We start from the raw sequence: 25,372 nt of genomic DNA, 5'->3' as shown, positions 1-25,372 counted from the left end.
TGATATTTTTATTCTAATTTTTAAAATATTAATCATAACTAACTAAATTGACTTTATAGACCATCTGCAGTTTGAAAAAATAATAATCTAATTGATCTTACAGGAAAGATAAGATATGCAAATTAATAAAATGTATAAAGAAATAAGTACCACAGAGAAAGAGAAAAAGTACTAAAGGAAGGCAGAAGAGGAAAGAGTTATTACCTCTATTTGTTTACAGGGACAAGAATTGAGGAAAAATCCTCATAAAGGAAATGGATTTCAAGCTTGATCTATTCACCCTGGCCTAAAGCACAACTTACATTAAAAAAAAAAAAAATTATCACAGAGTTGGAAAAAGGAAATTCTCTAACCTGAGAGTATAAATTGAGTACCAAACAAAGGTAGGTGGCCTGGATCTCAAAACTCAGAAATCTGACCTAAGACTTAACACAGCACATTTTGTTACTTCCTTTGTATCAGCCATGATGAGGGACACTGAAATGAGAGTTCACTTCTCTATGTAAGAAGTTAATCATAATTTTATAAAATGAAAAAAAGACTATCATTTTTGACTCATCAAATTGCCAAAGATTGCTTAAAACAATTACCTATGTTAGAGGTGTGAGAAAATGGGCACTGTCATGCACTTCTAGCAGAAGGTAAATCTTTCTCTTAAGTATCATAAAAAACTATGTAGTCTTATACCTACAATTAGTCTACAATTATACCAAAGATATATGAGGATACAAGCCCACCCACATGAGGGAATTCCCATACATATTTGGTAGTAGCAATGCAGTATACCCCTAAGCTGTTTTCTATCATAGGATTCTGTACTCCATTCCCCATATCCAACCATAGCTAACCAGACCAAAAGGAGATGCCACCCAAAAGCAGCCAGCCAATTCATAAGCTGACCAAAAGCTGAGACCAATATGATTCCCTCTCAAAAGATTTTCAGTAGGGAAAACAAAGAAATAGTAACAATTGATTGGTGCTGAAGCTTGAAGGAGAGGCATATAAATTCTATTGGAGCAGCCACTATGGGGTGTGTGCAAGACAGGTAAGCATAAAAAGCCTGCTGGAAGAGAAAGGGGAGCAGAAAAGCTTCTCAGAAAGAAGAGAAGCCCTAACCCACAGCCACTGGAGAGAGCAGTAGGCCCAGAAACTACTTTAGTTCCTGTTGCACCCAGATTTGGTATTTCAGATTTTCTTGGGTTCCCAATCGTGTTTTTTCCCCCATAATCCACAGTACCCTCCTTTTGCCCCCAGAAGGAACTAGAGTAAGTCTTTATAACTAACTTGACATTCAGTTAAGAAAATGTGTATTAAAATAAGGAGATACCATTTTCACCTTCAGATGAGCAAAGATTAAAAAGTTTCATATTATCTAATATTGATAAGGATTTGGGAAAATAGACACCCATATACTTTTGGTCTGAGTATAAGCTAGCAAAATTTTTCAGAAATGAAATTTGGCAGCAGCTACCAAATCTGTTTAAAATACATACCTTGGCCCAACAATTCTCTACTTCTAGACTCTAGCATACAGGTACATTTTCAAAAGCAGGCAATGATAAATGCACAAGAACATTTATTGCTTATAATAGCAAAAAAATTGAAATGACCTGAATATTCAATAAGGGACCTAGGGTACAACAAAATTCTGTACACTTTTTTTTTTACAGTAGGTTCTTGTTGGTTATCTGTTTTAAATATAGCAGTGTGTGTACAACACTTTGAAAGAAAGAACCAGATATATGTATACACACATATACACAAGAAAAGACTTTCATGATATGTTGTTGGAAAAAAAGCAGGTTGCACAAAGACATGTGTAGCTGATCCATTAGTGTATACATGCACATACACAGTAAAATTCTGAAAAGGTATATAAAAGCCTCAAAATAGTTACTTCTGAGAAGCAGAATTGAGTTGGCCAAGAGGTAAGGAGACTAACTTTTCACCAGATTGATATAGATTTCTTTGATGTTTTACGACAGCACTGTTTTTTTTCAACTTTTTGAAGTGTAATTGGCAATTAAGAATTGTATATATTTAAGGTGTACAACTTGATGATTTTATATATGTATACAATGTGAAATAATCACCACAATCAAGCTAATTCACATTCCTCACCACCTCATAATTAGCATTTTCCGTGTGTGAGTGTGTGTGTGTGTGTGTGTGTGTGTGTGTGTGTGTGTGTTGAGAACACTTAAGACCTACCCTCTTAGTAAATTTCAAGTATACAATATTTGTTAACCATAGACACATTGTTGTACATTAGCTCTCCAGAAATAATTCATTTTGCATAACTTAAACTTTGTACCCCCTTGACCTATCTCTTCCCATACTGATTTTTAATTAATTTAATGAACTTAGTGAATTTAACTAATTTAATCAATGAATCAAATAAAATTAATGATTTTTTGAAAGAATGCTTTTAAATCAGAGCAAGTATGGGGAGAAGAACATAATAATTAAAGGCTGGCCTTACCTGGTGAACCCTGGAATTTGGCTCTTTTAACTGCAAGAGAGAAAAAGAGGACACCGTAAAGAATTCGTGCAAATTAATTTATTTAACCAGCATTTATTGAGTAACTACTATGTGCCAAGACTAGAGTTAGGACTAGATTTTTAAGTCTAAGTCGTTAGAGAAAAGAAGCTGGGACTTCTGATCAAAGCTTGAATGCAGAGAGTTAGAAGGGCCCTTAAAAGTCATCCAATCTAATCTCATACTCCACGCAGAAATCTCTTACAGCTTCCTGACAAAGAGGTAGAGGGAACTAAATTACTCCTACGGCACCCAATTTCATGTCAGATAACTTTCTAAGGTTTAAATTATTTATGTTCCTTATTTAAAACCCATCATAGGAACTCCCTCATTCCACTCATGCCAAAAGAAGACCTTAACAGGCCAGATCTGGACAACAGGTTTTAAACAAGAGTGAGAAGTGGGCTTCCCTGGTGGCGCAGTGGTTGAGAATCTGCCTGCCAATGCAGGGGACACGGGTTCGAGCCCTGGTCTGGGAAGATCCCACATGCCGCGGAGCGACTGAGCCTGTGAGCCACAATTACTGAGCCTGCGCGTCTGGAGCCTGTGCTCCGCAACAAGAGAGGTCGTGATAGCGAGAGGCCCGCACACTGCGATGAAGAGTGGCCCCCACTTGCCGCAACTGGAGAAAGCCCTCACACAGAAACAAAGACCCAACACAGCCATAAATAAATAAATAAATAAATAAATAAAATATAAAAAGAGTGAGAAGTAACTTCTTTCTGGGAATAAGCAGATATCACGAAGAGTTCCTGTCCAAATAAAAGGTATCCAAACTGGAAGAAAAGAGGTAAAATTGTCATTATATGCAGATGACATGATACTAAATATATACTGAAAACCCTAAAGACTCCACACAAAAACTACTAGAACTGATAAATGAATTCAGCAGGGTAGCAGGATACAAGATTAACATACAGAAATTGGTTGCATTTCTTTACACTAACAATGAAATATCAGAAAGGGAAAGTAAAAAAACAACCCCTTTTAAAATCACATCAAAAAATACTTAAGAATAAACCTCACCAAGGAGGTGAAAGACTTATACACCAAGAACTATAAAACACTGATAAAGGAAATTGAAGAAGATTTAAAGAAATGGAAAGCTATCCCATGCTTTTGGATTGGAAGAATTAATATTGTTAAAATGGCCATACTACCCAAAACAATCTACAGATTTAATGCAATCCCTATCAAATTACCCATGACCTTTTTCACAGAACTAGAACAAATAATCCTAAAATTTATATGGAATCACAAAAGACCCAGAAATGCCAAAGCAATACTGAGGAAAAAGAACAAAGCGGGAGGCATAACCCTCCCAGACTTCAGACAGTATTACAAAGCTACAGTAATCAAAATGGTGAAAGAAACCATAAATAAAATGAAAAGACAACCTGCAGACTGGGAGAAAATATTTGCAAATAATATGACCGACAAGGGTTTAATTTCCAAAATATACAAACAGCTCATACAACTCAGTTACAAAAAAACAAACAACACAATCAAAATATGGGCAGAAGACCTAAAGAGACGTGTCTCCAAAGAAGACATACAGATAGCCAATAGCCACATGAAAAGATGCTGAACATCGCTAGTTATTAGAGAAATGCAAATCAAAACTACAATGAGGTATCACCTCACACCAGTCAGAATGGCCATCATTAAAAAGTCTACAAATAACAAATGCTGGAGAGGGTGTGGAGAAAAGGAAACCCTCCTACACTGTTGATGGGAATGTAATGGTGCAGCCACTATGGAACAGTATGGAAGCTCCTAAAAAAACTAAAAATAGGGCTTCCCTGGTGGCGCAGTGGTTGAGAGTCTGCCTGCCAGTGCAGGGGACACGGGTTCGAGCCCTGGTCTGGGAGGATCCCACATGCCGCAGAGCGGCTGGGCCCGTGAGCCACGATTACTGAGCCTGCGCATCTGGAGCCTGTGCTCCGCAACAAGAGAGGCCGCGATAGTGAGAGGCCCGCACACCGCGATGAAGAGTGGCCCCCACTTGCTGCAACTAGAGAAAGCCCTGGCACAGAAACGAAGACCCAACACAGCCAAAAATAAATAAATACATAAATAAATAAATAAATAAATAAACAAACAAACAAACTAAAAATAGAATTGCCATATGATCCAGCAATCCCACTCCTGGGCATATATCCAGACAAAACTATAATTCAAAAAGATAACATGTACTTATATGTTCATAGCAGCACTATTCACAATAGCCAAGACATAGAAGCAACCTAAATGTCCATTGACAGATGAACAGATAAAGAAGATGTGGTACATGTATACAACTAATATATACAACTCAGACATAAGAAAATGAAATAATGCCATTTGCAGCAACATGGATGGACCTAGAGATTATCATACTAAGTGAAGTCAGAAAGAGAAAGACAAATACCATATGATATCACTTATATATAGAATCCAAAATATGACACTAATGAACTTATCTATGAAAGAGAAACAGACTTACAGACATAGAGAACAGATTTGTGGTTGCCAAGGGGGGAGGTGGTGTGGGGGGTAAATTGGGAGTTTGCAATTAACAGAAGCAAACTATTATATAGAGAACGGACAAACAACAAGGTCCTACTATATAGCACAGGAGACTATGTTCAGTATCTTGTGATAAACCATAATGGAAAAGAATATGAAAAGAATGTATATGTACGTATAACTGAATCACTTTGCTGTACAGCAGAAATTAACACAACATTGTAAATCAACTATACTTCAATAAAATAAATTAAAAAAAAAAAAAAGAGAGAGAGAGAGAGAATTCCAATCCAAATGATCGCAAAGAGCTTGGTTTCCAAAACATCAGTGAAGAACTGCAGAATCCTACATGCCAGCTCTTAGGAAAGCTCAAAGACCACACAGGCAGGAAAACTGCTAAATTCCAGAAAGCACCAACTATCTTTCTGTCAATGAAGATTAAGCCTAAGTGCCACAGGGGGAAAAAAAGATAAAAGGAAATCCCAAGACACAAGGCTTGAAAAGGATACTCAGAGTACAGATCTGCCATTATCCTTGTCCTGCGTTACAACTGAAAGCTTCACCTTAGCTGACATCCAAGCCCTGGTTTTTCCAAAAGATGGGTAATCCAGCACCTTTTACAAGGCCTTCTCTATTTTCTTAGTGCTAAAATCTCTCTCTCTTTTTTTTTGGCTGCATTGGGTTTTCATTGCTGCGCACAGGCGTTCTCTAGTTGCAGTGAGTGGGGGCTACTCTTCATTGCGGTGCACGGGCTTCTCATTGCGGTGGCTTCTCTTGCTGCGGAGCACGGGCTCCAGGCACGCGGGCTTCAATAGTTGCAGCACACGGGCTCAGTAGATGCAGCACGCAGCCCTAGGGCGTGTGGTCTTCAGTAGTCGTGGCACGTGGACTCAGCAGTTGTGGCTCGTGGGCTCTAGAGCGCAGGCTCAGTAGTTGTGGCACAAGGGCTTAGTTGCTCCGCGGCATGTGGGATCTTCCCAAACCAGGGCTTGAACCCTTGTCCCCTGCATTGGCAGGCGGATTCTTAACCACTGCGCCACCAGGGAAGTCTAAAATCTCTTTTCATTGAATCAAAGTATGTCTCCCACTGGACTGCCCCTTTTAGTCTTGTGTCAATTTCTCTTCCCAATTATTCTTCAATTTCATCTAATTCAAGACTTACTGTAAAAGCTACAGTAATAAAGACAGTGTGGCAGTGGCATAAAAATAGACACAGACCAATGGAATAAAATAGAAATATATATATATAAATATAGCATAAAATATACTATGTAATTATATAAATTATAATAAAATAATATATATTACCCTTACCTCGTGCCACATGCAAGATTTAACTTGAAATGAATCATTAATAGAACTAAATGTAAGAGCTAAAACTATAAAACATCTAGAAGAAAACATAGGAGAAAATCTTACTGGCCTTGGGTGATTAGGCAAAGATTTCTTAAATTGGATACAAAAAGCATGAAGTTTAAAAGAAAAAAATTGATAAACTAGACTTCTTCAGAAGTTAAAACATGTATTCCTCAAAAGACCCTGTTAAAAAGTTATAGACCAAGAGGAAATATTTGCAAAATGTATCTGATAAGACTGATAAAGGACCATAAAAAAAATCTCAAAACTCAATATTAAGAAAGCAAAGAACCCACATTTTTAAAATTGGACAGAAGATTTGAACAGACACTTCGCCAAAAAAAGATACACAGGTGGCAAATAAGCACATGAAAAGAAGCTCAATATCATTATTCATCAAGGAAATGTTAATTAAAAACATAATGAGATAGCACTATACACCCACTAGATGATCTAAAATTTACAAATCTGACAAAACCAAGTGTTAATGAGGATGTGGACCAACTAGAACTCTCATATATTGCTGATGAGAATACAAAATGAAACAATCATTTTGGGAAACAGCTTAGAAGTTTCTTACAAAGTTAAACATATTTATCATATATTCCAGCAATTAGTCTTCTAAGTATTTACCCCAGAGGAATGAAAATTTATGTCCACACAAATACTTGTACATGAATGTTCATAAGAACATTATTCAAAATAGCCAAAAACCTAGAAAGAACCCAAATGTCCTGATAAACAAATTGTGGCATATCTATACAATAGTATACTACTCAGCAATACAAATGAAAGAGTTACTGATACACACAACAAAAAAATGAATCTGAGAAGCAAATTCTGCTAAGTGAAAGAAGCTAGACACAAGACTACATGCTGTATGACTCCATTTATATAACATGCTAGAAAAAGCAAAACCATAATAGAAAGTACAGCAGTACAAAGAAACACAAGGAAACATTTTGGGGTGATGGAACTGTCTGTATCTCAACTATGGTCGTGTTTACATGACTATATTTATTGGTCAAAGATCAAAACTCCTAGCAGCAATCCCACACTTAGGAATTTACTCTATAGATAGATTCCACAGGTACAGAAAGAAGTTTATACCAGTTAATAAGTTGAAGCAATGTTTATAATAGCAAAAGATTAGGGGATTGATTAAATGTTAAATTATCTAAATGCGACAAGCAAATCTTTAGAATTTTCAGAAGAAAATATAAGGGAATGAATATCTCTGTATGATGGGTGAATGGATGGATGGATAGATATACAAGTTTTAGAATAAAAATCATGAAAGGAAAAACTGCGTACCAACTTTGAGAGTGATTATATCCTGGGAGAGAAGGGATTGAGACTGTAAAGGATGCTTCAACTTTATCCATAATATACTATTTTTTTAACCTTAACTAATATGAAAAACATTAACATGTTAAATCTAGGTGGTGAGTACATGAGTATGTAATATATTATTCTCTATACTTTTTTCTTTTAAAAAATTTTTATTCTTGCATATGACATGGTCCTCTATGTTGAGCAGATGATATGATCATTTATGTAGAAAATCTGAGAGAATCAACCAAAAAGCTTCTGGAACTAAATAAGCAATCATGGCACGGTTGCAAAATACAAGGTTACTGTACAAAAGTCAATCACTTTCCTATATACCAACAATGAACAAGTGGAATTTGAAGTTCAAAACACATTACCATTTATATAAATCTAACAAATAGGTATAAATCTAACAAAATATGTTTAAGATCTCTATGAAGAAAACTACAAAACTGATGAAAGCTATCAAAGAAGAATGAAATAGATATTCCATGTTCACGGATAGGAAGACTCAATATTGTCAAGATGTCAGTTCTTCTCAACTTGATCTTTAAGTTCAATGCAATCCTAATCAACATCCTAGCAAGTTACTTTGTGGATACAGACAAACTGATTCTAAAGTTTATATGGAGAGGATAAAGACCCAGAACAGCCAACTCAATACTGAAGTAAAAGAACAAAGTTGGAGGACTGACACTAACCAACTTTAAGACTTACTGTAAAGTTAATAGTAATCAAGACAGTATAGTATTAGGAAAAGAACAGACAAACAGATCAATGGAACAGAACAGAGAGCTAGAAATAGACCCATGTAAATGTAGTCAACTGATCTTTGACAAAGAAGCAAAGGCAATACAATGGTAGTAGCAATGATAGTCTTTTCAATAAATGGGGCTAGGAGAAATGGACATTTACACGTAAAAAAAATGAATCTAGACAAAGACCTTCACAAAAATTAACTCCAAATGGATCATAGACCTAAATGTAAAACAAAACTATAAAACTCCTAGAAAATAACATAGGAGAAAACAGATGACCTAGGGCATGTGATGGTTTTTTAGATACAAGAGGAATAATTCATGAAAGAAATAACTGATAAGCTGGACTTCATTAAAATTAAAAACTTCTGCTCTGTGAAAGACAATGTCAAGAGAATGAGGAAACAAGCCGCATACTGGAAGAAATATTTGCAAAAGACACATCTGATAAAGGACTGTTATCCAAAATATACACAGAACTCTTAAAACTCAACAGTAAGACAACACACAGCCTGATTTTAAAATGGGCAAAAGACTTTAACAGACACCTTACCAAAGAAGATAAAATGATGGCAAGTAACCATATGAAAAGATGTTCAACATCATGTCATTAGGGAATTATAGATTAAAACAACTATGTATAAAATGGTGTTAAACAAGAAGGAAAAACTGTATTAAATGGATGAGGTGGCTATTTGTTCTTTGGGCTCCCTAGTACCAAAATACTCTTCTTTTTCTGAAGAAATCCCGAGAGAGGGGAAGCAGAACCCTACGACTCACTGCAAAAGCCGAAGGCAAAAGACCTAGGTGTAGCAATCACATGCTCCCAACCTGAATCTTGAGGGACTGAAATGAAGTTGCAGAGCTGGCTAGAGAAAGTTGCAGAGAAGTTGGGATTCCAGTAAAAGAGCATGAATGTCCAAGGCAGTGGAGTTCTAAAGGACAACAGTTTACATCCAGTAATGTGAGAACACCAAAATGTACCATTCCTGTTCTTGGATATTGGGGTTTTATGTCAATTTTCCTTTTTATCTCCATTTTACAGGTAAGAAGAAACTTGAGCTCAGAGAGGATCTGTGGCTGGGTCACATTAAGAATCAACTGGGAACATCACATGGATTAAATAATGGCACTAGATAAAGGATTCATTCAGGTCGTCTGACTCTAAGTCTAGTTCTTTCCATTTCACCAGAATGCCACCATGGAGGCAGCTGGAGGAGAAGAAAAAGAAAAAAACATAGTCACTACCCTAAGGAAGGTGAGAGACAGCAAAAACAACACAAGCACACAGAGGAAAAGAGCTAATCATATAATTCGCTGTCAACTTAGAAATCAAAATGTAATGTTAAGATAAAATGTGCCAAAGAGAAAGGACAGATGAGTAAGGTTGGGATTAATAACCAAAGCTGTTATCAAATAGATAGAAGTAGAACTGGGATTAAAGAAATGGATAAAACATAGATAGGCAAAGAGAAGAAGGAACAACATGAGAAAAAGGCACAGAGCAGTATTTCAGTCCAATGAGAGGCAAAACCCATTAGCCCCACAAAATCTCTAAGAGTTTGAGTGCCAGGTCCTGGGGGCTAGTCAGGCAAAAGGCTAAAACAAGGGAATTGTGGTATCCTAAATCCAGAACTTTTCCTATTTAATTTCTTCAAGAATAAATCTTTCTACATCTCCTGCTTCGGAAAGACAGCATAAGGGAGGACAGAGGATACCAGGAGAGTCCAGAAATGAAGTAGATACATTTTGTTCCTTTTCAGTTTTTCCCAGGCATAGCCCATCTTTTTTATCATCACCTACTCCTCAAGAAACTGCACCAATATGCCTTCCCTCCCATCACTGTGTTACAATAAAGTCTTAACCTTTAAAATTACAGACTCCTTTGATAATTTAACAAAAGCTACACACTTGCTCTCCAGAAAAATGCAGGTACATCCACAAAACACTGTGCATATCAAGGGGAAATCCATGCAGGTTAAGATCATCTGCTAATAAAAATGCTTTTATTACCAATGTTGTTCTCATTAAATTTGTTTTATTAGTTATGTTCCTATTTTATATCTACAAAAGTCTGCTTTTACTAATTTGTCTTAGGTTTATTTGCTCTATTTAAATGGACTAATTACATGGTGTTTGGCTCAATAAGTATCTCTTTGGAATTGGATGGAATCATTGCTAATTCAGGGTCTTCTCTAGCCCTTGAATAATAAACATAGGCCCTTGAGAGAAATCATAGTTAGAGGAAAATGTTTTTCAAAGTGTTTGTCATTATGAAGATACACCATCTAAAAACAGAGTGTTTTCCAATATTTCAATGATAACTTTTAAAAAGCTACATTAAGCCCATGGGAGTGGAGCAAAAGCTGCAGCTGCTAATGACTAGGAACAAGGAGGTCTTGATTCTAGACTTGGCTCTGACACTTCATTACGTGGGTCCTTAGACAAAAAGCATAACTATCTTAGGCCTCAAGGTTTCAGATAGAAATGAAAATTCTGTCTGTTCTGGAAAATGAAGATTTTTGTCAATCCAGTTTCTGTAAAATGAGGGGAAGAGGAGGTAAAAGAAATGATGTGAAAGGACACTGAAACATAAAATATTCCAGTTACCATTTTAAAATTAACTATTTTCATAAATTACAATGTTTTGATGATCATATTACACGCACCAGATTTCAGTAAAATTCCAGCACAATTCACTTTTAAAGAAACATCAAATTGTGCTTGGTGTTACTTGCAAAATAAAATCCTCAGAATCCTGGTGGCCTAGTTTTACTAATTTATTCTGAATTTGGATATTAATACCTAGAGAGTAACAAAGACTGCTTCAGCTGTCACTACTTTAACCTTAGAATACTGTACTAAATTTGACATTCATTTTATTTTTCTTTACTTGTCATAATGTGTGCACATTTAAATATCAAGTACTCTATAACTATAATGTTGTTTTTAAAATCTTGATACCAGGTAAGGCAAGAGACGCCTGCCTAGTTCATCAGTGCCTTGACGACTCTTTTTTCTGCATCAGTTGAAATAATAAGGATTTTTCTCTTTGATTTTTTAATGTGGCTGTTACATACATGGGTTTTCAGATGATAACCAAATCTTTTTAAGTTTTAGAATCAGATTGGCAAGTTCCCAAAAATTAATGTTGAGACTCTGATCAGAACTACATTTAAATCTACAAATGAAGAGACTGTATGTTTAGAGACTGTATGTTTTTAAAATATTTAGGTTTCCTATACTTGAAAATAGCATGTCTCCCCATTTATTTACTCCTTTAATATCTTGTTTTATAATTTTCCACAAAATGGTCCCATACATCTTTTGTTAGATTTCTCTATGGCACTCTTTTTTGCTTTTATAAATCGTATTTTTTTTTTAATATATTTTATTTATTTATTTATTTTGGCTGCGTTGGGTCTTCGTTGCTGTGCAGGCTTTTCTCTAGTTGCGGCGAGCAGGGGCTACTCTTCGTTGCGGTGCGCGGGCTTCTCCTTGCGGTGGCTTCTCTTGTTGCGGAGCACGGGCTCTAGGCATGCGGGCTTCAGTAGTTGTGGCACAGGGGCTCAGTAGTTGTGGCTCGCGGGCTCTAGAGCACAGGCTCAGTAGTTGTGGTGCACGGGCTTAGTTGCTCCGCGGCATGTGGGATCTTCCCGGACCAGGGCTCGAACCCGTGACCCCTGCATTGGCAGGCGGATTCTTAACCACTGCGCCACCAGGGAAGCCCCTATAAATGGTATTTTTATTGCATAGAAATGCAGCTGACTTTTGAAAATTGATCTTGTATCTAATAATTCTGCTAAACTCAATTCTATTATTTATGCCTTGATTCTCCAGTTCCCTACGTAGAAAATCATATTATCTAAAATTACATTTTTTTCTCTTTTTAAACCTAAAATATTTTGTTTGTCTGATATTATTGCATGGGCTAGGCCGACCAATAAACTTTTGAATGTAAATAATGATAGCTGGCATCCTTGATTTTTTTCTGATTTTAAAGGGAATATTTTTAAGGTTTCAGTATTGAATATGATATTTGCTATAGGTTTTTCAACTTTTTATTTTGAAATAATTATAGATTTGCAACAGACAGTTGCAAAAATAATACAGAGAGGTCCCATGTAACCTTCACCCAGTTCCCCCAGTAGTTAAATCTTACATAATAAAACTAGGAAAGTGACATTGGTACAATGTGTATGGTTCTATGCCATTTATCACACGTGTAGATCCGTGTAAGAACCACTGCAATCAAGATATAGAACTACTCCATCACCACAAAGATCTTTGTGCTACCACTTTAGAGTTATACCTACCGCCTCCCCTCAATATCCCTAATCCCCGGTAACCACTAATTTGTTCTTCATCTCAATAATTTTGTCATTTTGAGAACGCTATATAAACAGATTCATACAAAATGTGATCTCTTGAGATTGTTTTTTTCCCACTCAGCATAAGGCCCTTGAGGTGCATCCAAGTTGCATGTATCAATCATATAATTGGGTTATGCTTTTATATCTGCTCTACCAAATGCTGTCTTTTAATTGGTATGTAGACTATTTATATTGTATGTAATTTTTTAAATGTTAGGGCTTAAGTCTGCTATTTTGTGGGGGATTTTGTTCTCAGTTTTTTTTTTTTCTGTTTTCTTTTTCCTGCCTTACTGTAGGTTACTTGAACATTTTTCAAGAACTGTATTTTGCTAATCATCAGGGAAACACAAATCAAAACCACAATGAGATATCACCTCACACCTGTTAGAATGGCTATTGTCAAAACGACAAGAAACCACAAGAGTGGGTGAGGATGTGGAGAAAAGGGAACACTTGTGCACTACTGATGGGAATGTAAATTGGTGCAGCCACTGTAGAGAACAGTATGGAGGTTCCTCAAAAACTTAAAAATAGAACTACCATATGATCCAGCAATTCCACTTCTGGGTATTTATCCAAGGAAAACAAAAACACTAATTTGACAAGATATATGCACCACTATATTTATCGCGGCACTATTTACAATAGCAAACATATGGAAACAACCTAAGTGTCTATCAATGGATGAATAAAGAAGATGTGGTGTGTGTATACACACACACACGAACAATGGAATACTACTCAGTCATAAGAATAATAAAATCTTGCCATTTGCGACATGGATGGACCTTGAAGATGTTATGCTAAGTGAAATAAGTCAGAGAAAGACAAATACATATGATTTCACTTATATGGGGAACATAAAAAGCAAAAGAGGGCTTCCCTGGTGGCGCAGTGGTTGAGAATCTGCCTGCTAATGCAGGGGACACAGGTTCGAGCCCTGGTCTGGGAAGATCCCACATGCCGCGGAGCAACTGGGCCCGTGAGCCACAACTACTGAGCCTGAGCGTCTGGAGCCTGTGCTCTGCAACAAGAGAGGCCGCGATAGTGAGAGGCCCGCGCACCATGATGAAGAGTGGCCCCCGCTTGCCACAACTAGAGAAAGCTCTCGCACAGAAACGAAGACCCAACACAGCCAAAAATAAATAAATAAATTTTTTTAAAAAAAGCAAAAGAAATGAACAAACAAAACAAAACCGCAGATACAGGCAACAGAATGGCGGTTGGGGAGGCATAAAATGTATGAAGGGGGTCAAGAGGTACAAACTGCCCATCATAAAATAAATAAGTCATAAGATGTGATGTACAGCATGATTACTATAGTCAATAACATTGTAGTATATATTTGAAAGTTGCCAAAAGAGTAAATCTTAAAAGGTCTCATCACAAGAAAAAAATATTTTTTACAACTTTGGATGGTGATGGATGGTAACTACACTTAACTGTGGTGATCATATTGCAGTGTATACAAATGTCATGTTGTACACCTGAAACTAATATATCAATTATACCTCAATTTTTTAAAAAAGAACTGCAAATTGATTTATCTACAGTATTTTTAGTGTATCACTTTGTATAGATTAATGGTTACTCTAGGTATTACACTTTACATATACAACTTATCACAGTTTATAGAGGTCAGCATTTTACCAGTTCAAGGAAGTACAGAAGCCATCTCTCTTTAAGTCCATTTTACTCTTCTTCCATTTATAATATAACCAACTTAAGTATTTCCTCTACAAAGATGAGAGCCACTAGGACAGTACTTCAATAGTCAAACATAATTTAGAAGCTCAAGGAAAGGAAACTCTACTGTATTTACCCATATTTTTTCTCTTTCCATTATTCTTTCTTTCTGATGTTCCACGATTTCTTCTTCTATCATTTCCTTTCTGTTCCAAGAACTTCCTTAAGTCCTTCTTTTTTAAAATTGTGTTACATTTATTTTACATAAATAAGTAAATAAATAAAAGACTTAAGTAGCAAGTATTTATTGAGCAGTCATCTCTGACAGGCCTGAGCCTCGGGGTCAGTGATATCACTGCCCTCTGCAGGTTGTCCTGAGACTAAAGGAGATGATACCTGGGAAGCCCTCCCTACAGCCTGGCACATTCACCAGGCTCAGCAAGAAAATGTGAGCACTTCCACAGTGGCTGTCATCATCATCTTTGAAGTCAGCCTTTTTGATGGCTGCAGGGATGTTCATTACCTGATCTACTAGTAACAGGTGTCCCTGTTTCCCTCCCAATCTAGTCTCTACAGCGGCCTGAATGACCCTATTAAAAACTATCCAAAACACATCATTCCTCTGCTCAAAACCTTGCAAAGGTTCCTGTTTCACTCAGAGTAAAGCCAAAGTCTTTACAGCTGTGTAAGGCCCAACCTGATCTGTACCACTACTTCCTCCCGCCACTCTGACCTCATGTCTTACCAGTCTCCCCTGACCAGTCTCCTCCACCACACAGGCCTCCTAGCTCTTTCCCTCCTGGCTCTGGGCCTCCCTCCTAGCTTTTCCACATGCTGGAAATACTCTTCCTCCAGATAGCCACATGGCTCACTCCCTTGCCTCCTTCATGGCTTTGTCCCATTTCACTCCTCGATTTGTTCCAGTGGCATTTCTATCTAATGTCACCCCCCACCATGCCCCTGCTCTACTTTTTCCTCATAGCATTCACCACTCTCTAACATAACTATTAAATTCATTTATTCTTCATCTGTACTTCTGTCTCACGCCCTACTAGAATGTACATTCCAAAAGAAACAGGGATCTTCCTGTCTTGTTCTCTGTTGTGTCCCAAGAACCTAAAGTAGTGCATCGCATTACAGTAGGCATTCAATATATGATTTGGGGACAAAAATCAATGACTTTTTTTCTTAAAAAAAAAAAGGTTCAATTCCCTACTGTTGAGTCGTTATCAGCTTTTTTCGACTAATATCCGCCATTGATTTAGCGCCCACCTGGGGCCAGGCGCATGCACTCTGCACACGCTCTGAGGTCCCCCTCAGTCCTCTCAGCCGCCCTCTGTGACAGAGACCTCTTTGTAGAAAGGTTCGGGGAGGCTCGGGGACCTGCCTCATCTTCTGCCTATAGCGTCTGCAGCCCAAGCAGTAGGTACCCTTAAGCCATTAGGATAGTCTATTATTTTTCCTTCATCTAAGAAATACTGATTTCTCCTTTATTCCTGAAAGATATTTTCACTGGGTAAAGAATTTTGAGTTGACTGTCCTTTTCTTTCAGCCTTTGAAAGATGTTGTGTCACTTCCTTCTGGTCTCCATGGTTTTTGATGAGAAATCCATGGTCATTCAAATTGTTTTTCTCCTATATTGGTAAGGTCTAATTTCTCTTGTTGCTTTCAATATTTTTCTTTGTCTTTAGTGTATAGAAGTTTGATTATGATGTGTCTTGGTGTGGATTACTTTGGGTTTACCTGTTTGGAGTCTGCTCAGCTTCTTACATCTGTAGATTTATACCTCTTGCCAAATTTGAGAAACTTTCAGTCATTATTTCTCTGGATACTTTTTAATCTCCATTCTCTTTTTCCTCTCCTGGAATTCTTACGACATGAATGTCAGATCTTTTGTTATAATTCCACAGGTCTCTGAGGTTGTCTTCATCTAATTTCTCTCCCCAATCTATTTTCTCTCTTTTGTTCAAACTGGGTAATTTCTATTGTCCCATCTTTGTGTTCACTGAATCTTTGTCCTCTCCATTCTGCTATTAAGCTCATCCACTGAGTTTTTAAATTTTGGTTACTGTATTTTTTTAGTTCTAAATTTAACACTTGGTTCTTCTTTATATCCTTTATTTCTTTGCCAAGAGTTTCCAGCTTTTCATTTATTTAGTTCAGTTACAAATGTGTTCATAATTATTCACTGAAGCATCTTTATGATGGCTGTTTTTAAATCCTTGTTATATAATTCCAACCCTTGTGTCATCTCATTGTTGGCACCTGTTTTTATTTTTTAATTAGTTTGAGTTTACTTAAAATTGCTGGTATATTTTGGAGAAAAGAATTGGTCAGAACAGCTTAAGAAGCCTGGTCAGCGGAGAACTCATCTTGTTTTATTTAGATTGTTTGCTCCTAAAGTCAACTCTTACCCCAGATGCTCTTTTTTTTTTTTTAATTGAAGTATAGTTGATTTACAATATTGTGTTAGTTTCTGGCGTACAGCAAAGTGATTCAGTTAAATATATATATTATTTTTCATATTCTTTTTCATTGTAGGTTATTACAAGATATTGAATATAGTTCCCTGTGCTATACAAGAGGACCTTGTTGCTTATCAGTTTTTTTTTTAATCTTTTCTCTTGATGCTTTATTTGCTTAAACTCCTTTATTTATTTATTTATTTATGGTTGCGTTGGGTCTTAGTTTCTGTGCGAGGGCTTTCTCCAGTTGCGGCAAGCGGGGGCCACTCTTCATCGCGGTGCGCAGGCCTTTCACTATTGTGGCCTCTCTTGTTGCGGAGCACAGGCTCCAGACGCGCAGGCTCAGTAATTGTGGCTCACGGGCCCAGCTGCTCCGCAGCATGTGGGATCCTCCCAGACCAGGGCTCAAACCCATGTCCCCTGCATTGGCAGGCAGACTCTCAACCACTGCGCCACCAGGGAACGCCACTTATCAGTTTTATATATAGTAGTTTGTATCTGCTAATCCCAAACTCCCAATTTATCCCTCCCTCCCTTTCCCCTTTGGTAACCATAAATTTGTTTTCTATGTCTGTGAGTCTGTTCCTATTTTGTAAATAAGTTCATTTGTATCATATTTCAGATTCCACATATAAGTGATATCACATGATATTTGTCTTTCTCTGATTTACTTCACTTAGTGTGATAATCTCTAGGTCCATCCATGTTGTTGCAAATGGCATTATTTCATTCTTTTTTATGGCTGAGTAATATTGCATTGTGTATATGTACCACACCTTCTTTATCCATTCATCTGTCGATAGACATTTAGGTTGTTTCCATGTCTTGGCTATTGTAAATAGTGCTGCTAGGAACATACGGATGCATGTATCTTTTTTTTTTAATAATTTTTATTGGAGTATGGTTGCTTTACAATGTTGTGTTAGTTTCTGCCGTACAGCAAAGTGAATCAGCTATTGCATGTATCTTTTTGAATTATAGTTTTCTCCAGATATATGCCCAGGAGTGGGATTGCAGGATCATATGGCAACTCTATTTTTTAAATTAATTAATTAATTTATTTATTTGGCTGTGCTGGGTCTTAGTTGCCGCGTGTGGGATCTTCACTGTGGCGTGCAGGATCTTTAGTTGAGGCATGTGGGATCTTTTTAGTTGCAGCATGCAGGATCTTTAGTTGTGGCATGTGGGATACTAGGGTCCCCTGCATTGGGAGCACAGAGTCTTAACCACTGGACCACCAGGGAAGTCCCCTGGCAACTCTGTTTTTAGATTTTTAAGGAACCTCCATACTGTTTTCCATAGTGACTGCACCAATTTACATTCCCACCAAGTTCCCTTTTCTCCACACCCTCTCCAGCATTTGTTATTTGTAGACTGTTTAATGATGGCCATTCTGACCAGTGTGAGGTGATACCTCACTGTAGTTTTGATTTGCATTTCTCTAATAGCTAGCAATGTTAAGCATTTTTTCATGTGGTTATTGGCCATCTGTAGGTCTTCTTTGGAGAAATGTCTCTTTAGGCTTTCTGGCCACTTTTCAATTGTGTTTTTTTTTTTTTAATTTTATTTATTTATTTTGGTTGTGCCAGGTCTTAGTTGCGGCAGGTGTGCTCCTTATTTGTGGCTCATGGGCTCCTTAGTTGCAGCTCAGCAGCTCCTTTTTATTTAGTTGCAGCACGTGTGCTCCTTAGTTGCGGCTGGTGGGCTCCTTAGTTGTGGCATGCATGTGGGATCTAGTTCCCTGACCAGGGATCAAACCCGTGTCCCTGCATTGGAAGGCAGATTCTTAGCCACTGCGCCACCAGGGAAGTCCCGTGTTATGTTTTTGTTGTCAAGTTGTATGAGCTGTTTGTATATTTTGGAAATTAAGCCCTTGTCGGTCGCTCGTTTGCAAATATTTTCTCCCATTCTGTAGGTTATCTTTTCATTTTGTTCATGGTTTCCTTTGCTGTGCAAAGCTTGTAAACTTGATTACATCCCACTTGTTTATTTTTGCTTTTATCTCTATGGCCTTGGGAGACTGACCTAAGAAACCATTGCTATGATTTATGTCAGAGAATGTTTTGCTTGTGTTCTCTTCTAGTTTTATGGTGTCATGTCTTATTCTTAAGTCTTTAAGCCATTTTGAGTTTATTTTTGTGTAGCATGTGAGGGAGTGTTCTAACTTCATTGATATACATGCGGCTGTCCAACTTTCCCAACTCCAGTTGCCAAAGAGACTGTCTTTTCTCCATTGTATATTCTTGCCTCCTTTGTCAAAGATTAATTGACCATAGGTGTGTGGGTTTATTTCTGGGCTCTCTGTTCTGTTCCATTGACCCACATGTCTGTTTTTGTGCCAATACCATGCCGTTTTGATTACTGTCGCTTTGTAATATTGTCTGAAGCCTGGGAGGGTTATGCCTCCTGGTTTGTTCTTTCTCCTCAGGATTACTTTGGCAATTCTGGGTCTTTTATGGTTCCACATGAATTTTAGGATTAGTTGTTCTAGTTCTGTGAAAAAGGTCATGGGTAATTTGATAGGGATCGCATTAAATCTGCAGATTGCTTTGGGTAGTATGGCCACTTTAACAATATTAATTCTTCCAATCCAAGAGCATGGGATATCTTTCCACTTCTTTGAATCATCTTCAGTTTCCTTTATCAATGTTTTATAGTTCTCAGCATATAAGTCTTTCACCTCCTTGGTGAAGTTTATTCCTAAGTAGTTTATCTGGCAGGTTGCATTTTTATTTATTTATTTTTAAATATTTTATTTATTTATTTTTATTTTTATTTTTTTTTGGCTGTGTCGGGTCTTAGTTGCAGCATGCAGGATCTTCGTTGAGGCACATGGTCTCTTTGTTGTGGCACATGGGCTTCTCTCTAGTTGTGGCATGCAGGTTTTTGCTTCTCTAGTTGTGGCGCGCAGGCTCCAGGGCACGTGGGCTCTGTAGTTGTGGCTCGCAGGTTCCAGAGTGCATGGGCTCTGCAGTTTGTGGCACGCGGGCTCTCTAGTTGAGGCACATGAGCTCAGTAGTTGTGGCATGAGGGCTTAGCTGCCCTGCAGCATGTGGGAACCTAGTTCCCAGACCAGGGATCGAACCTGTGTCCCCTGCATTGGAAGGCAGATTCTTTACCACTGGACCACCAGGGAAGTCCTGGCAGGTTGCAATTTTAAAAGTTACTGTTTTTTTACATTCCCTTTCTGATATTTCACTGTTGGTATAAAGGAATGGAACCAATTTCTGAATGTTAATCTTGTATCCTGCTACCTTGCTGAATTCGTTTATCAATTCTAGTAGTTTTTGTGAGGAGTCTTTAGGGTTTTTTATATATTATATCATGTCATCTGCATATAATGACAATTTTACCTCTTGCCTTCCAATCTGGATAATTTTCATTTCTTTTTCTTGTCTGATTGCTGTGTCTAGGCACCTGCTGATTGTCTAACACAAATCGACAAAAATATTACCTTGAAACAATAGTTTCATAATAGTCTAAAGAGTATGAATAGTTAATATGAAAGGGTAGATCTGTTTTAGATTATGCCTCCCTAACAACATTTAACTATATGAATACCAAAGCATGACTGAATGTTCCAGGCAGGGTATTAGTTGATCTCAAAGTGGACGGATGCCTTATTAAAATGGAAAGCAAACTACAGCCTGAAAGTAATTGGTCTAGAGTTTTACTATGAATAGAGTCTGGAGAAATAAAGCAGCAGGCAGGGGTGACTGCAGGTAGACTCATAGGAAGTACTGCCCCAGAAGGAAAGTGTACAGATTGGAAAAGTAAAACCTTTCTTCTAACCACAGACTTTTAAAAGTATAATACATAGCTACCTACTGACTGGAAGAGATAACCAGGATGTATTGTCAAGTAAAAATATGATACACTTTGTATAAATATAATTCTACTTTGTGAAAGAAAACCAAAAACCCCATACTATATATAAAAATTAACACAAAAGAGATCAAAAACCTAACTGTAAAAGCTAAAACTGTAAAAACTCTTAGAAAACAACATAGGTGTAGGGGACTTCCCTGGCAGTCCAATGGTTAAGACTCCATGCTTCCAATGCAGGGGGCATGGGTTCGATCCCTGGTCAAGGAACTAAGATCAACATGCTGTGTGGCACAGTCAAAAAATTTTAAAAAAAGAAAAAAGAAAACAATATAGTTGTAAATCTTTGTGACCTTAGATTAGGCAGTGGTTTCTTATTTATAACACCTAAAGTACAAGCAACAACAAAAAAATAGATAAATTGGACTTAAAACTTAAAATTTTTTCATGTCAAAGGACACTTTTAAGAAGGTGAAAAACCACAGAATGACAAAATATTTGCAAATCATATACAGGCATACCTCGGCACTGTGCAGATTTTGTGTTTTTTAAAATTGAAGGTTTGTGGTAACCTGCATGGAGCAAGTCTATCGGAGCCATTTTTCCAACAGCATTTGTTCACTTTGTGTCTCTGTGTCACATTTTGGTAATTCTCAAAATATTTCAAACCCTCCACCAGCAAAAAGATTACAACTTGCTGAAGGCTCAGATGATGGTTAGCATTTTTTAGCAATAAAATCTTTTTAAATTAAGGTATGTACATAACATTTTAGACATAATGCTACTGCACACTTAACAGACTACAGTATAGTGTAAACGTAACTTTTATATGCACTAGGAAACAAAAAAATTCATGTGACTCACTTTACTGTGATATTCACTTTATTGTGGTGGTCTGGAACCAAACCCACAGTATCTCCACAGGGTATTGGAGATACACCAGTATAATACATGAGGTGTGCCTGTAACTGATAAGGGTTTTATATCTAGAATATATAAAAATTCTTACCACTTAATAAAAAGACAACGCAATTTTTTAATGAACAAAGGATCTGAATAGGTATTTCTCCAAAGAAGAAATATAAATAGGCAATAAACACATGGAAAAGATGTATAACATCATTAGTCATTACAGAAATGTATATAAAAACAAAGCTGTAAATCAAAATTGGTATTCACAAATGAGATACCATTTCACACCCACTAGGATGGCTAAAAGCAAAAAAACAGAATAACAACAACTGTTGGCTTGGATGTGGACAAACTGGAATCCACACAACACTGCTGGTGGAAATGAACAATGGTACACTTTGAAAATCAGTTCACAGTTCCTCAAAACATTAAACACAGAGTTACCATCTGGCTTGTAGGAGCAGTTATATATCTGAGGGAAATGAAAACATATGCACTCACAGAAACATACACACAAATGTTTATAGCAGCATTATTCACAATATCCAAAAGGTGGAAACAACCCAAATGTCCATGAACTGATGAATGTATAAACAAAAGGTGGTATAGCCATACAGTGGAATATTATTCAGCCACAAAGAAGAATGAAGTGCTGATATATGCTACAACATGGCTGAAACCTTGAAAACATGCTAAGTGAAAGAAGCCAGTCACAATGGACCACATTCTGTGATTCCTTTTATATGAGATAACCAGAATTGGAAAATCCACAGAGCCAGAAAGCAGATTAGTGGTTACCAGGGGATGGAGGGAGAGGGAGTGATTACTTAGTAAGTATGGTATGTTTTTCTCTAGTTTGAAAGCGAAAGGTGGCAATTGCACAACATTGTAATATACTAAATGCCACTTAACTGTTAAAATGGTTAATTGTATGTAATGTGAATTTTACCTCAATTTTTTTAAAAGTCTACACCAGATACTGTATACAGATATTCACAGCAGCATTATTCATAATAACCTAAAAGTGGAAACAACCCAAACGTCCATTAACAGATGAATGAATAAACAAAATGTGATACATCCAAACAATGGAATAGTATTCAGCCATAAAAAGGGACAGAGTATGATAAAACCTACAACTTGAATAAACCTCAAAAACATTACACTAAGTGAAAGAAGCCAGCCGCAAAAGACAAATATATTGTATAATTCCATTCATGTGAAAAATCCAGAATAAGTAATTCTGTAAAGACAGAAAGTAGATTAGTGGTTGCCTAGACCTGGAGAGGTTGGGAGAAAATGGAGAGAAGTGATAGCTAATGGGTAAGGAGTTTCTTTTGAGGGTGATAATAATGTTCTAGAATTGACTGTACTGATGGCTACACAACTGTGAATCCAGTAAGAACCACTGGATTGTACTTTAAATGGATGAACTGTATGGTATATGAATTATATCTCAAGCTGTTAGAAAAAAAGTAAACCAAAAAACCCTAATAGAGGGGCTTCCCTGGTGGCGCAGTGGTTAGGAATCCCCCTGCCAATGTCAGGGGACATGGGTTCGAGCCCTGGTCCAGGAAGATCCCACGTGCTGCAGAGCAACTAAGCCCATGCACCACAATTACTGACCCTGAGCTCTAGAGCCCGTGAGCCACAACTACTGAGCCTGCGTGTCACAGCTACTGAAGCCCACACGCCTAGAGCCCGTGGTCCACAAGGGAAGCCACTGCAATGAGAAGCCCGCGCACCGCAACAAAGACCCAATGCAGCCAAAAATAAATAAGTTTTTTAAATAAATAAATAAAATTTATAAAAACAAAAACAAAAAAACACCCTAATAGATGTGTAAATATGCTTGTATAGTTGTTGTGAATAGGAAGAAAGGTATGGAAAGATACATATCAAGTGGGCTGTTAACATTAGTTACCTCAGGAAATGAGATGGGGACAGATGTGAGGTTATCAGGTTTTCACAAGTTTTTAAATCTTTATTCACCATTATATTGTTCACTTATTAAAACTTTAATTTTAAAGTCTGAAGAATTTTGAGTTTGAAAAACATTAAATATATGATATTTAAAATAAGAAAATACTGTAAGGCTCTACACTATAAACTATTCCCACAAACTGTTAAAAAATAACAGATTGATCAACAAACTTGTTATCCATCTAAATATGAAGTTAATTTCAAAGTAGTATTTTCACAGTCAAAGCTGAGAGGAGCTCCAGCTACAGCACACAATTCCTCATCATCTAATTCCATGCTACTAACAGGTGTGAAAAGCAAGGAGAAAAGTAAAAGGTGCAAAAAAAGAGATAATCATGACTGAACACAAGCTCTTTAAGACTCCACCACGCCGCGGAGCAACTAAGCCCGTGTGCCACAACTACCAAGCCTGTGCTCTAGAGCCCATGAGCCACAACTACTGAGCCCACGCACTACAACTACTGAAGCCGACGTGCTCTAGAGCCCGTACTCCACAACAAGAGGAGGCACTGCAATGAGAATCCTGCGCACTGCAACAGAGTAGCCCCGTTCGCCACAACTAGAGAAAGCCTGCGCGCAGCAACGAAGACCCAACGCAGCCAAAATATAAATAAATTAATTTTTTTTAATTAAAAAAAAAAACAAGACTCTGCCAATATGAAAACCCGAGAAGTCAGGGCTAAAGAGAAAATGGACAGGCAGAGCATTTGGCTCCAGACTGCTTACAATTAAAAGCAAAAATAAGAGAAGATTATTTCTTTTTTTATTTACGCTATGCCTCACCTCAAAAACACTATAACTTCAGCTCCTGACTTTCCTTGACCTTGTTGAAGAATCAAATCTACAACTGGCACCCTTGAGATTACAGGAAATAATCCTATTCACACTGACTCTGCATCCAGTGACCTGGTTCCTCAGGCACTGGGAATGGCTAACCTGCCTTGTTCTAGCCTGTCCTTATGAAATAATTTCCAAAGCCTTGCGGCACTAGTTCCCCTGTTTGTAACCTCCTGTTTTAGAATCTAGCATTAAAGAAGTGTCACCTGTCAAATATGATAACCACCATTTCCTTCTTATTTAAAAGTTAGCATTTTAAAAGATAGGAATCATATATAATCCTACTGCCCTGTTTTCAATCTGCTATAGTGTATATATTTTTTTAATATAGTTGCAATTATTAATTTGCATATTTTGTTGTATTATACTTTTACACATGTCAAATATTTGGACATAAAGATGCACTAACTGTGACATCTGTCAAACAACTGAACACAGGAGTTGACTCCGGTGTTCTTACTGGCGAGCAAGATGTCCTTTTCCTTCCCTCTTCTTTATGATAAACTGTCAAGTGGAAGACCATTTTCTAGTGCAGCAAAGGTAGCTACGCCAAGCAGATCCATTCTCTAGGAGAAAGTGGGACTATTCTGGTACAAAGCAGCAGGGCAGCCATACCAGATCTGAACCTGACATAGCAACTTTGCCAAATACAAATAAAATTCTACACAAAGAGAAGTTTCCCCTAATAAGATGATTTGCAGCCAGGGCTCCCTCCTCACTTCCTGAGGTTGCTGGATCACTTAACTGGCAATCAGGGCCTTATGTTAAAATCTAAGCAAAAAAAAAAAAAAAAAAAAT

The 25,372-nt window shown here is 37.3% G+C and overlaps 1 protein-coding gene across 3 annotated transcripts in view; it reads right to left on the bottom strand.

The window, feature by feature from the left end:
• The window catches only part of UNC13B (unc-13 homolog B), a 238,082-nt gene that overhangs the window by 173,573 nt on the left and 39,137 nt on the right, over positions 1-25,372 (bottom strand). For all 3 annotated transcript variants that reach the window (XM_057548317.1, XM_007196950.2, XM_007196952.2), the window contains exon 2: positions 2,483-2,512. In XM_057548317.1, coding sequence (XP_057404300.1) covers positions 2,483-2,512 — 30 coding nt within the window. The remainder of the gene's footprint in view (positions 1-2,482; positions 2,513-25,372) is intronic.

The sequence above is a fragment of the Balaenoptera acutorostrata genome, chromosome 6 (assembly GCF_949987535.1).
Source record: "Balaenoptera acutorostrata chromosome 6, mBalAcu1.1, whole genome shotgun sequence".
In the NCBI taxonomy this organism is placed as follows: Eukaryota; Metazoa; Chordata; class Mammalia; order Artiodactyla; family Balaenopteridae; genus Balaenoptera; species Balaenoptera acutorostrata.
Note: the sequence above shows the minus strand (reverse complement) of the source record. Positions and strands in the feature narration are given on the sequence as shown.